The 13,393-nt window shown below is 42.3% G+C and overlaps 1 protein-coding gene across 7 annotated transcripts in view; it reads left to right on the forward strand.

Moving 5' to 3' along the window:
• The first annotated feature begins 432 nt into the window (after positions 1-432).
• Positions 433-13,393, forward strand: part of CFAP251 (cilia and flagella associated protein 251) — a 62,997-nt gene continuing 50,036 nt past the window's right edge. For 3 of the 7 annotated variants that reach the window (XR_008993619.1, XM_057491462.1, XM_057491461.1), the window contains exons 1-5: positions 433-517; positions 1,520-2,100; positions 2,769-3,161; positions 7,717-7,857; positions 8,743-8,852. Coding sequence is in view for 6 of the 7 variants with exons in the window: in XM_057491462.1 (XP_057347445.1) it covers positions 1,540-2,100; positions 2,769-3,161; positions 7,717-7,857; positions 8,743-8,852 (1,205 nt within the window). In the remaining variant the exon portion in view is untranslated. Of the gene's footprint in view, positions 608-1,519; positions 2,101-2,768; positions 3,162-7,716; positions 7,858-8,742; positions 8,853-13,393 lie in introns of all 7 variants that reach the window. The other 4 variants (XM_057491459.1, XM_036929469.2, XM_057491460.1 and 1 more) reach the window with 2 other exon arrangements.

Consider the following 13,393-nt stretch of genomic DNA (forward strand, 5'->3'; position numbering starts at 1 on the left):
CTAAGAAATTTAACCAAACTGGTTTTGCAGAACCGTTTTGTGATAAGAACAGCAGGATAATGTAATTTATGAAATACTTAATACCAGCTAGCTAAAAGTCTCTACACAGCTAGTGCCCCGGTGAGACGGTGTGCAGGACAGCCATGTGCTGCATCCATGAACCCAGGAAATTTAGTTTGCTTTTGGCAGAGAATTTTATCAAACTTACTATTTATTCACTTAATCTTGTCAAGCCCAGAAAGTCAAAACTGCCAGTATTGGTGGTGCAGCTTCTCAATGGATGACACCATGGGAAAAAGTGGAGAGAACAAGGAGGCAAGACCCAGGAAAACCAACTTCGCCGCCCGAGTCGCCGAGGCGCTTCTTCCCTGGACTGCAGGGGGCGTCCCGACCCCGCTCGCGGCCGCGTCCTGGGCACGTGACCACCGTTAAGCGCTCTTGCTTTACGACTCGCCGCCCGCAGCTGCGGCGGTTACCACGGGATGAGGCTTGGGTGGCAACCGTAACTAGGGAGCAGGTGACAGAGAAAGCTGCGGTGGCTGGAGGCCCGGGGGGATGTAGGCGGCGGGACAACCCCGGCCTCTGAGGACCAGGGAGGGCGCACGCCGTGAGTCGGGGGCGGGGAGCTCTCACCCTACCCCCGCTGGGCCTGGGCGGCCTCGGGGAGCCCGGAGCTGAGGGAGGGCCGGGTCTGGGCGTGGCGCCCCGCAGGCCTACACACCTGCTGCCCTTTTCTCGACCCCTGAACTGTGGCCTACTGGCAGAGTTTGTCGGTCGGAGCGGGTTCTGTGTTGAGGGCTCTCGGCTTGCAATCATAGCTGTAATTTTTTAGGAATACTGCTGAGGAACTGAACGTCAGAGAGGGCTGCTTCCAGCTGTGTGATCTTGCCTAAGTCGTTCAGTCTCAGTCTCGAGAAACTCTTTTTAAGCTTGTTGTAGGAACAAATGAGAGAATAAGTTTTAAACTTTCTAAGCAATTGCTATTATTTCTCAAGCACTCTGTGCTGCAACTGTGTTGAGCATTTTACTTAACGTCATCTCATCTAATCTTCACACAGTCCAGAGTTGAGGGTTATCATTTTTATTCTGCCTGTGAGCAAATCTAGACCCTGAGGGGTAAGGTGACTTGCCCAAGTTCTCAGAGCGAGTGAGTGGTGGAGCAGGAATTCAATGCTAGGAGAGGCTGACTGTAAAGCCCACACTTTTAACCACTAAGCCACACTGCTGCTTCCCTTATTCATATTATTATAATAGTTGCTAATGTCTGGGTTATCATTTTGCTCCCTGTAGGAATATGAATGTATTTAAAATGAGAGAGTTCTAAAGTTAGGAAAGCAAGAGACCCCAAGATCAACATTTTTAACATGTGGGACAGGTTTTCCTGGGAAAAGGGCATTCTTTTTATTTCCGTGGAAAGGAACCAGAGTTGGTATTGCACACTCCATCAGTAGGCTAGTGCTCTAGGAGATCAAAATGAGAAACAGGGTGCTGCTAATTATCATGGTCAAAATTTCTCTAGAGAAAACTCCAAAGAGAAGAATGTCAGATGCAGAGGAAAACCCACTAGAAGAAACAGAAGATGAAGAAACAGAAATGGAAGAAGAGAAAAATCCAGATTATAAAGAGGCAAAAAACATGCAACAGGAATCAAAAGAAGATGACACATTAGCATGGAGAGAGTCTCAGGAGGAGGGGGAATTGTGGGAAGGAGAAGTCGGGGATGGGGTGGAGGAAGAGGAAGGAGAAGCGGAGAAAGAGCAGGAAGAAGGGGTGGAGAAAGAGGAGGAGGCAGAGGAGGAAAAGGAGGAGGAGGAATGGGAGGAGGAAGAGGGGGAGGAGGGGGAGAAAAGGGAGACGGAGGAGGAGAGGCAGAAAGAGGAAGAAGGGGAGGGGGAGGTAGAGGGGGAAGCAGATGTGGAAGAGGAAGAGGAGACTGTCGGAGGAGAAATGGAGGAAAAGCCTGGAGCCTCACAGGAGGTGGTGGCTGCAGGAATACAGGAAGAAACCACAACAGAACCCCAAGAAATAACCAAGTCCATGATCAGTTTGGAGAGACTGACACTGACTGATTCCCAGGCAGTGTTGTCAGGAACTATCCCAGTGAGTAATAATTGTAATTCATTCATTTATTCAAAATCAGTAATTGAATAGTTACTATACACCAGGCTGTGGGGATATAAAACCAAATACTATATAATGCATTCTCTTAAGGAGCTCTAGGGTGTGTAAGGAGGCAGACCCATAATAGAACATTATAAAGCAATATGTTATGTGTAGTGATTTAGAGATGCATAGGAGATTTAAAAAGAAAGGGATGACTTAAGTCAGCTTGGAGGATGATCAGGGAAAGCTTCCTGGAGGAGGTGTATGCTAGACCTGACTTACTTAAAGCGCTTAGCTGGAGTGTGCTTATCTTAGAATAGAGTTAGTGTGAGGAAGCAACGTAGGCTTCCCACAGACTCTGTAGAACTCAGCTCTGGTCCAAGGAGCAGTGACTCTCTGTGACTAACTATCTTTTGGAGACCACCAGTGCCACTTAGAAGAGTGACTTTGATGTTGTAGGTCTGCTAGTAGGCCAAGAATTAACCTGGCACACTCATCATTCATGTTATTTAAGTACAAAATACCCCAGCCTCCATATAAAAATACTTCATAATTCTAATGTGAGGCTGACAGACTGGCTGATTAGGAATAGAGAGGGAAATAAATGAGGAAATGTAGAAGCACGTGCTGTTTTTGGAATTATAATCTTTTATTTCTTTTTTAAGAAATCCCACAGTGATGGCAAGTTGAAGCACTCATTACCATCTAAACTTTCAGGAACATGTGAGCTTGCAAGAGACCTGAGCTCACAATTAGCATTTCTTGATTTGGATCAATCCAGTTCTGAGGAACCACAGATTAGTTGCTCTCAAAGGCAGTCCTCAGGTGAGCTTGAAGGGAAAACAGACCAGTTGTCCCAACACGAATTGGGACAAGAAAGGAGAGACTCAGACTCAGAAAAGGGAGAAAGGAGACAAGAAAAAAGAATATCATACTTAATTGAGGAGAAAGAAGAAATACTCCAGCCCAAAGCAGGGATCCCAGAGGACTCACTGGTGTCCACCAGCACTGAGGACATTTTGTTTCAAAAGGATGACAGTGCCAACGTGTATCCCTTGGTAAGTGTAACATGCCTTTTAATTTCCCCCAGAGCTTTGAGAGTATTGTGAAATAGGGGAGTTTTATATATATGGGGAAAAAAAATACCACCAGAAAGATCCTTTTTTAAACTACTAAGAGACTTGTGTCTTTTATTGTTCAGTTCAGAGCTCTGGCTGGACATGTGTGACGCAGCATGGACATGACTACTGCATCTGGGTTCAACAGTGTTGCTCAGCAGGCAGGAAGTCCCAAACATGGTTTTCCTGTTGCATGGGGTGCTGCTTTTTGTGGGAGACTCCACCTCAATCTCTCCCCCTCCTCCTTTCTCCTCTCCTCTCTCACATTGTTATATTCTCCTCATTCCACCAACTCCTTCCCTTTACCCCCTCTCCTCACTTCTTCTGCCTTACTGTCCTGACACCTTTACAAACTCCTAAAACTGTTCCAGGCTTCTAAAACTCCATTCCAAGATGGATCAGAAAGTGAAAGGTAGGGAAAAGTGAAAGTACTGTGAAAAGTACTAGGTAGTCGAAAGGAACCTGTCCTTGCTGCCTCTGACAGTGCTCCAGGGAGGCACCGTCTGTGAGGAGTAAGAATATGATCACTTGCTAAGAGAGGGAAGAGGAGGGCTTTTTTCCTTCTTCCATCTGCTACTTTCCAAAAATTGTTTCCTAGGATTCTTTTTTTTTTTCTTTTTCATTGCAGATTCATGCCTTTGGAAGATTTGTGAGTGAGTGTATATAAAATACCTAATGTTGTTCCTAACACACAGTGAGCAGTTAGACAAGTGTTAACAACTACATGATGATGATGGTGGCAATGATGATGACAAAATGCCTAGTGGAAGTTGCAGGCACTGACAGCCTCTGGTCTGTAGCTTAGGCCTACTTTGAGCAGCGGCATTAAAGTTTAAAGCTGGCAACTGCTCAGTCTGAAAGAAAGAATAATTGAGTCTTAGAAGACTTTTGTCTTGTTGAGCCAGCAAAGAAGAAAGCAGGTTAACATCACTTATGAGAGCAAGTGGTTTTTGTGTCTGGGCCCCAGCTGTCCGGACTTGACAAAAGCCACTGCCCAGGTTTGGGTCTCCTGCTAGCCTTGGGCTCACCTCAGAACCAAACTGTCCTAGGCCATCTCCCTTTGTAGATTTGTTTAGTTCTTTGGGCACACATTCTTTCTTTCCCCTTTCTTTTCACCTTTGTTGTTGGTTTTTTGCTAAAATTAATGAGTGCTCTTCATAAAAAAAATTCAGCAAAAGCAAAGATTGCTCTTCTTTTACACACTCCCACCCTAATCCCCTTTCTCTGAGTGGCTGCTGTTGCAGTTTGGCATAACTATTTATCTTTCCAAAGCTTTTCCTGTGCATAACAAACATGTTATCTGTGTGCAAACATGTTATGTATGTGCACATGACATACGTTTAGTTTTAGGGTATTTTTTTGCCAGTGAGATATTCTGTATTTCTGCAAAATGTTTTTTCACTTAATACATCTCAGAGGATTTTCTATATCAGTGCATGTAGATTCCCTTCCTTATTTTAAATTCACCTTTTCCCCTATTGATGGCCATTTACGTTGCTTCCAATTTCTGGCTGTCACCAATGATGCTTCAAGTGAGTGTGCTCCTCCAGCAATCCCTGTGCATGCGGCACCCTCCTTTTCCTCTGGGGTGTCCTGCCTTATTCCAAAGGCCTCTAATAACTCACAGTGCTCATAGTAAATAGGCATACCATAGATATCATCTCCAGCCAAGAAACAAGGTATCACACATTTATGAGAGGGAATCTTATGACGATCAAATTCAGCAAAATTGGGTTTTGACAATAAAGTTTTGTTTCCAAGATCACCATATTAAAAAAAAAGATTGATGCAAGAGGTGGCTATCTCTATGATCATTCACCATGAATGTTAAATCTGGCACAAAATACAATATTCATACTATGAGACTTCAGTTAACGTGAAGCTTCTTGAGTAAGGACGTTCTGTGACGACTCAGTCAACTCAGCCTGGTTTTGAGTCAGAAAGGTTGTTTTACCTCGAGTTAGGAGTCTAGTTAGGAATATTTTCTTTTCATAACTAGTTAGTTAAATGGTAAAATAAATTTCCAAGATTAAAAAAATGTCGTTTAGGATTAGCAGTTTTCAAAGAGAACAATCTCATTGAAGAAGCTGGTTTTTAAGAGCCAGCTAATTATTAAATAGTTCTGTTCCTAGAAGTTGCAGCTTGAGACAGTTATGATTCTGTAATTCTATCACTCACACCCACACAATAAGAGACCTAAATATAAATATAAATTACAGGGAATGAGCAGATGGAAATAGGAGAGAATGGGGAGTGAAGAGTGTAGGAGAGAGAAATGGGCCACATTGCCCACGCTGTCCATCTCGGGAGAGATACAGGGCACAATCCATTTAACCTTGGAAGTGTTGGTCAGAGATAAGAAAGGCAACAGCAGATTTCATTTCTATACTCCAATATAATTCACTGATTTTTAGTAACTAATCAGTTAGCCATCTCTTTAAACACTCTACCTCTACCACCTTCAATTAATTGGCCTTAGTGAATTTTTTAAATGAACTTTATTTTTTTGAGCAGTTTTAGCTTTATAGAAAAACTGAGTGAAAAGTACACTTCCTGTATACTCCCTTGTGCCTCTTCCACCTCTAGTTTCCCCTTCTTTTAAATACGTTGTATTAGTATAGTACACTTGTTATAATTGATGCAGCAATATTGATATGTTATTATTAACAGGTCTGTTGTTTGCCTTTGAGTTCACTCATATTGTACAGTCTCTGGGACTTGACAAATATGTGAAACCATGTATCTACCAGCGTGGCATCACACAGCATCATCTCACTGCCCTAAGAATCCTGTGCCCCACTCCCCAGTCATCCCTAACTCTAACCCTACCTACTCCCCCAGCCCCTGGCAAGCCCTGATTTTTCTTATTGTCTGCATGGTGTTGCCTTCCCAGAATGTCACGTGGTTGGAATCATACAGTATGTAGCCTTTTCTTGCTGACTTCTTTCACTTAGTGATGTGCATTTAAGGTTCCTCCATGTCTTTTCATGGCTTGCCTGCTCACTTCTTAATTGTTGAGTATTATTCCATTGTGTGAATGGACCACAGTTTATCTGTAATTTTTAAAAAGACCTTGAACACAAAAATGTACATAAATAAATTTCACTTCATAAATTTTTTATTTTGGATTTATTCTGGCAATATGGAATTTTGTCTTTCTATACTTCATCCTTCCAAGGAAAATGGCATGTAAGGACCAGATACCTCTGCTCGATAATTGCCTGTCTTACTAAGTTTTTTAGTGACTTTATTATAACTTGTCCATGCTATGGATTTGCATGAAGTAAACTGAATTTCACAACATTACGTGCTCACTGTGTGTCTGGTCTTGAGCTAGGTCTAGGTTCTGGAAAGTGAGAGAATAGGAGGTTGTTTCTCTTTACGGTTAAAAACTTTTTTTTAAATAGAGTTATAATTTACATATTGTAAAATTCACATTTTTAATTGTAAAAAACACATAAAGTAGAATTTGCCATCTTAACCATTTATAAGTGTATAGATCAGCAGTGTTAGGCACATTCACACTTCTGTGCAACCAGTCCCCAGAACTCATCTTGCAAAACCAAAACTCTCTAACCATTAAGTGACCCCAGCCCTGGGCTCCCACCCACCACTCTACTGTCTGTCTCTATGAATTTGACTCCTCTAGGTACCTCATGTACTTGGAGTCATACAGTATTTGCCTTTTTGTGACTGTATTTCACTTACCTAATGTCATCGAAGTTCATCCATCTTGCAATGTGTGGCAGAATCTCCTTCCTTTTAAAGGCTGAATAATATTCACCTTGCGTTTATCCATTCATCTGTCGATGGATGCTTGGGTTGTCTCTACCTTTTGGCTACTGTCATATATGCTGCTGTGAACACAGGTACACAAATATCTCTCTCTGAGACCCTGCTTTCAATTCTTTTTGGGATATGCCCAGAAGTGTAATTGCTGGGTCATTTTCAACTTTCAGGACCTTCTGTACTGTGTTGCGTAGCAGCTCCACCATTTCGCATTCCCATCCAGAGCACACAAGGGTTCCAGTTTCTCCACATCCTCATAAAATTTACCCCTTTAAAGTGTACAATTCATTGTTGTTTTTTAACACAGTCACAAGGTTGTGCAACCATCACCACTGTCTAATTCCAGACCATTTTTCATCACCCCAGAAAGAGCTTCATACCCACCAGCAGTCACTCATTCCACCTCCCCCAGCTCCCAGCAACCACTAAACTACTCTCTGTCTCTACAGATCTGCCCGTTCTGGACTTTTCATACAGGTGGATCATACTCTATTGGCCTTTGTGTCTGGCTTATTTCACTTAGCATCATGTTTTCAAGGTCATCCACATCGTAGCATGTGTTGAGGACTTTATCTTAAAGTGATTTCTCTTCATTGGACTGGTGATGCGAAATGCTTCTCCACAAAGGACTCCTGCCAGGAGCGCCTGGCCTCACAGCTCTGGGCTCGGCACACTGATGTCTCCTGGTTTCACCTTTGTCTTCCAGACCCAAACTTGGTCATTCGGGTGGAACAGTTCTCTTCCTGTTTACTATATTGGAGACAAAAACCAGAGAGTTCTTCTGTATGTCTGTGCTCACACTGCAGTCATCTACAATGTTTTCAAGAATAATCAGCATCATCTTCAGGTATGCAGATTTTTCTTACCACAAGCAGAAAAGATTGTTTTTAACTTGCATATAGCATGTTGTCTTTTATTTTAAGGGCTGACCTCATTATACCACTATCATGTTTTCCTACCTCTCTTCTGAACTATGGCAAATCCTGTCTTTAGAAACACATTTTATTGTTCATTGTCTCTCTGATTCTAATCAGAATCAATCTACAAACAGAAGTTGATTTTCATTTTATAGTAACAAGAATTAAAAACACCTGTATTTTTTACACATTCCTGTAAAAATGTGGCCATAGAATGTGGGGAGACACATAGGGCGTTAGCAGGGATTCAGATTCATTAACACTTGGTTTCAAAGGGCTTTGATCCTCATAATCATGATGAGAAGTGAGTGTTAATATCTCCATTTTACAGAAAAAGAAACTGAGTCTTGGAGTGATATAACTGACTTGCCCAAGACTGCACTAGCTAATGGTGAAGTTGGGTGTTACATGTAGGTCCCTGACTTGAAATTACTAAGCAGGTCAGTTGTCCTGCTCAGTGACCTGATGTGATCCCTGTTTTAGGGAGGTGAGGCAGCAGGGAGGTTCAAGGGGAACAGTGGTGGGGGACAACCCTGACATTTATTCTCAACCCTGGTTCAGAGTCGGGTACATGCCTAGACCCCTAGGAAGCTACTGTTCTTGCAGAGGGTGTAGCTTATCCTTCAGATGTTCTGAAGGAGAGAAAGTGGGAAAACCACTGGCTCTGGAGAAACACCAGGGAAGGCTGTCAGGAGGATTTTCAGCCTGACGAGCCTGGAAGAGGAGTTCAGTTCTCTCTTGGGGGCCCAGCCATTCCTGCTGGTGCCAAGACTGGGCTGCATCCCTGATGTAGCATTTTCTCTTCATTTCTGCAGGGCCACCCTAATGTGATCTCCTGCTTCTGCGTCAGCGAAGACAGGCGATGGATCGCCACTGCCGACAAAGGGCCCAGCTGCCTGATAATTATCTGGGACTCTTTCACAGGGTAGGTTTGGTGCAGTCACTTTTTCCCCCCTAATTTTTATGGAATGTCTGCCCTTGCAACCAGCAAAAAATGAGAAGTGCAGGTCTGGGGTGCAGATGCCAGTGATGCAGGGTGAGGGTTGAGGTTGCCAGGGAAGGCTGGTTGTCTTGTTGCCTTGAGGCCTGATGGAGTGACATTACCTTGATAAATTTCCCCTTTACAATTGTTTGCTATTTAAGCCTAGAAACTGGGTTCACAGTGTCCCAGAGCAGAGTGGGCTGAGGGAGGCTAACTCACACTAACCCAGCTTGGAGACCCAGAGAAGTTACGTGACTTCCTTCTGCAAAAAAAACAAGAGGCTAATCATACCTACTGTTTTGATTTCCTTGGGCTGCTATAAGAAATTATTATAAGCTGGGTGGCTTAAAATAACAGGAATTTGTTCTCTCGCAGTTCACAAGGCAAGAAGTCTGAAATCAGGGTGTCTGCAGGGTTGGCTCCTTCTGTGGTTCTGGTGGTGCATCTGTCCCACACTCCTCTCCTAGCTTCTGGGGGCTGCCGGCCGTCCTTGGTAGCTAGTAGACTAATCACTCCAGTCTCTGCTTTCATCTGCCCGTGGCATTGTGGCATTTTCCTCATCTGCCTTTGTGTCTTTTCTTCTGTAAGAACACCAGTCATTGAATTTAGGGCCCACCCTAATCCAGTCTGATTGCATCTTAACTAACTACATCTGCAAAGACCCTATTTCCATATAAGGTCACATTCTCAGGTTCTGAGCGGACATGAGTTTTGAGGGGGCACAATTCAACCCATAACACAACCTTACAGGATTATTCTGAAGACAGTAGAGAACAGTACCTGGCCCATGATAGAGCTTACAGATGAGTTTTCTTTCTTAACTCGAGGTCCTAGAGGCAGAGAGTGGTGCTAGATTCATGGGCAAGGCCCTGGTTGGGTGTGTAAGAGTGTAGGGCTGTGGGGTTGAATGGGTCCAGGTGGGCAAGAATAGGAAGAAGTTACGTTCAGTGTTCTTGAGTGTTCTGAAAGTTATGTTGAATGTTCTAGGACACAGGAACTATTCCCCCCAGGTGACCGGAGACCTCCATAGGCCATGTTACCTGGTCCTCATCTTACCTGACCTCAGTGGCATTTGGTACCCTCTCTTCTCTTGGCTTCTCAGCTACCATGTCCCCCTGGTTCTCATCCTGCTTGCTGTCTATTCCTTCTCAGACTCTACTCAGGCTCAGTTTCCTCTGGCCATTCCTTAACTGTGGCCTGAGATGATGAGGATGCTGTTGGTATTGTTCTCCAGCCAGGACCAGATCTAGGACGTGAGAACACAACCATCTCAGGGTTTCCTCTATTTACTGATGAGGAAACTGCTGGAGGACATTCTCCCATATGTCCCATGGCATCTCCTGCTAAAATGTCCACAGTCCTGAGGCATCTACCTCCCAAAGGACTTCTGACCCTGTCCCTGCAGCCCTGCCCACCTCTGCAGCCTGGGCTCTCATAGCAGCCCCCTGCCTGGTCTCCCTCCCTGTGGATTCACTCTTCAACCCAGCCTCTGTGACATTGATTATTTTTATTGTAATAAAGCATATAACATAAAACTGCCCATTTTAACTGTTTAAAAATGTATAATTCAGTGGCATTAATTACATTCACAATGTTGTGCAGCCATCACCATTATTTCTAGAACATTTTCATCACCCCCAAAAGAAATCCTGTACTGATGAGCTCCCCATTCCCCCTCCCCTAGCCCCTGGTAGCCTCTGATCTGCTTTTTGTCTCTATGGATTTGCCCATTCTGAACATTTTGTGTCAGTGGAATTCCATAATATGTGGCTTTTTGTGGTGGCTTCTATCACTCAGAGTCATGTTTTTAAAGTTCTCCCGTGTTGTAGTGTGTGTCAGTGCTTCACTCCTTTTTATGGTTTTTAAGATTCATTGCACAGATGTACTGATTTTGCTTATCCATTCATCTGTTGATTTTTAAAAAATTGTCTTAATACATTTTAATTCAAAGCAAAGCTTAAGTCTCCTTTTACTACCATTCCAGTCCTAGTCTTCTTCCTAGAGGCTGTTTGGTATGTTTCCTTTCAGAACATTTGCTGTTGTTTTAACTACACATATATGGATATCATCATGTATCATCATGTGGTTTTTCTCCACAGCATTTTGAGTGTGATCATTTCCCAAACGCCAAATCTGATTGTGTTGCTCCCCTGCTTGCCACCCTTCAGAGGCTGCTCCTTGCCAATGCAGCCTGTGTCACAGGGAACACACCTCACATCATAGCTGTACCAACGGTTACCCCAGAAAGTGAAATTTCCCATCTGCATGCCTAGCAGTCATTTGTAGCTGTTACATGCTTTCAGCTACAAGGAACGGGACGTTCTGCTTACACATGGCGGAAGGTTATTATCTCCTGCAATGGGAAATCCAAAGCCTGCAAGAATGGGTCCCTCAGTGTGTCTCTGCTCTAAAGCTGTTGCTGATAGTCCTTCTCCACAAGCAGAGCTGGCCCCTTACAAAGTGTTTATTCTTTGCTGTTTTCTTGTCTATAAAGCTGTTTCTCCCAATAGACAGAGGGTGACTCTAGTAGTGATTTCTTTTTAAGTTATATAGTAAAGCTTATTTGAAATTAACAATTCAAATGACATGTCGATATGAGTTTCATGACATCACAAATGATGACATTAAGACACAGAAAAGGTTATTTGGTTTTGGAATAAATATTCACTTTATTAAAGTGATAAATTAAAAACTGTAATTCTTAAGCTTTTCGTTCAACTTATAAATCTTACTCTATTTATAAATCTAGCATATTTTTGCAGTTGCCTTAAAAGGACTTTGATTAATGTTTGGTCCCACTTACAAATTTGATTATTAACTCCTTTTAAACATTTAAGCTGCATTTAGAAATTGAATATATTTGCTATCATGTTTAAGTTCATTAGTAGCCTGATTAACAAATCTTTCAACTGTACTTAATTCTTGTAAATCTAATAAATTAGACATAAATGTGGCAAATCTTCAATTCTCTTAAGTGTTCTAATATTGTTTATAAACCTAATACAATTTGAATTTAAAATCACAAGTCTAAATCATTATGTACTTTAGATTAGAATCACAAATCTAATCTGTTAGAAACTCTGATATGTTAAATTCTCTTAAACATCAGCCATTCCTAAAAAAAGAACAAATTCTCTGATCACAAATGTGTTAATAGTGCAAATTTGACTGGCTTCATCTTCTCTATTTTTAATTCTAAATGTTCCCAGGGATAAGTTATGTTTTCAAATTAAGGATATCATTATGTCATTCCCAGCAATTTTACGACTGCCTTCCAAGTGAATTTCTGGGGCTATTTCTCAGTGGGATTAAGTTTCTCAAGTGACAGAGACCAGACAGGCCCTCAGCTAGTACACAGACTTGGTTCCAGCCAATTAGGACACTGATGGGACATACTGTAACAAGGGCTCCATAAAAAGAGGGAGCTCATAGCCCACAGTTCCTAAGTTTCCTGTCACCTGCTCGCACAACCATTCTTCACTTCCAGTGGAAGTCAGGGGCCTTCAAAGTTACAGCTCACTTCTCTCTTTGCTTCCATTGTTTCCTGTTTTTCTTTGACTCTTTTAGATATTTAACTATCATCTAATTAAATTCTGCATTGTCAAGGCTTTGTCTGCATCTTAACAGTTCTAAAGTCTTGCCGGTGACCCAGTACGGAACTGTGTAAGTCAAACAGTGAAAGTCCCTCCTCAACCAAACCTCACCTCCAGAATCACCATTGTTCAATTTGGAGACTATTCCTCCAGACTTTTCTTTGTACACAAAGACACACACACATGCAATCCAGATGATGCTGTGTAAACTGTTTCGCAATTTGCTTTTTTCACAAAATTTTATCACTTTCCCAAGTCTACCTCCTTCTTTTTGAAAGTAGCATAGTTTTTCATTATATGATTGTGTCATAATGTTTAACAATGCCTATATTAATAGATATTTATGTTTCTAGATTTTTTGCCAATAGCAGTGCCACAATGAATGTGAATTTACATTTCTCTCTCTTTACTTTTGCTATTGTTCCTCTAGGAAAAAGTTGTAAAGTGAAATTGTTGGGCCATAGGGTATGTACATTTTAAATTTTGATAGATACAGCTAAATTGCTGTCTGGAAAGCTTGTGCTTATTTATATTCCCACTTATGTAGGACAGCTCTTGTTTCCTGGGAGCAGGGGTATTGGTCTAGGCATCTTTTTAGTCTTCATGCCTGGCACAGTGCCTAGCCCAGAATTAGCACTCAGTAATGAATGAGAGACTAGAGTTCATGTGGAGACCAAATAGCACATATACGTGATACCCTGAGTTAGTTGTTTTTTTAAAGAATTGAGGTAAAATTCACATAACATAAAATGAACCACTTTAAAGTGAACGACTCAGTGGCATTTAGTCCATTCACAATGGTGTACAACCACCACCTCTATCTAGTACCAAAACACTTTCATCCCCCAAAGGAAACCCCACACCCATCAGCAGTCACTCCCCATTCCCCTG

The sequence above is a fragment of the Manis pentadactyla genome, chromosome 14 (assembly GCF_030020395.1).
Source record: "Manis pentadactyla isolate mManPen7 chromosome 14, mManPen7.hap1, whole genome shotgun sequence".
In the NCBI taxonomy this organism is placed as follows: domain Eukaryota; kingdom Metazoa; phylum Chordata; class Mammalia; order Pholidota; family Manidae; genus Manis; species Manis pentadactyla.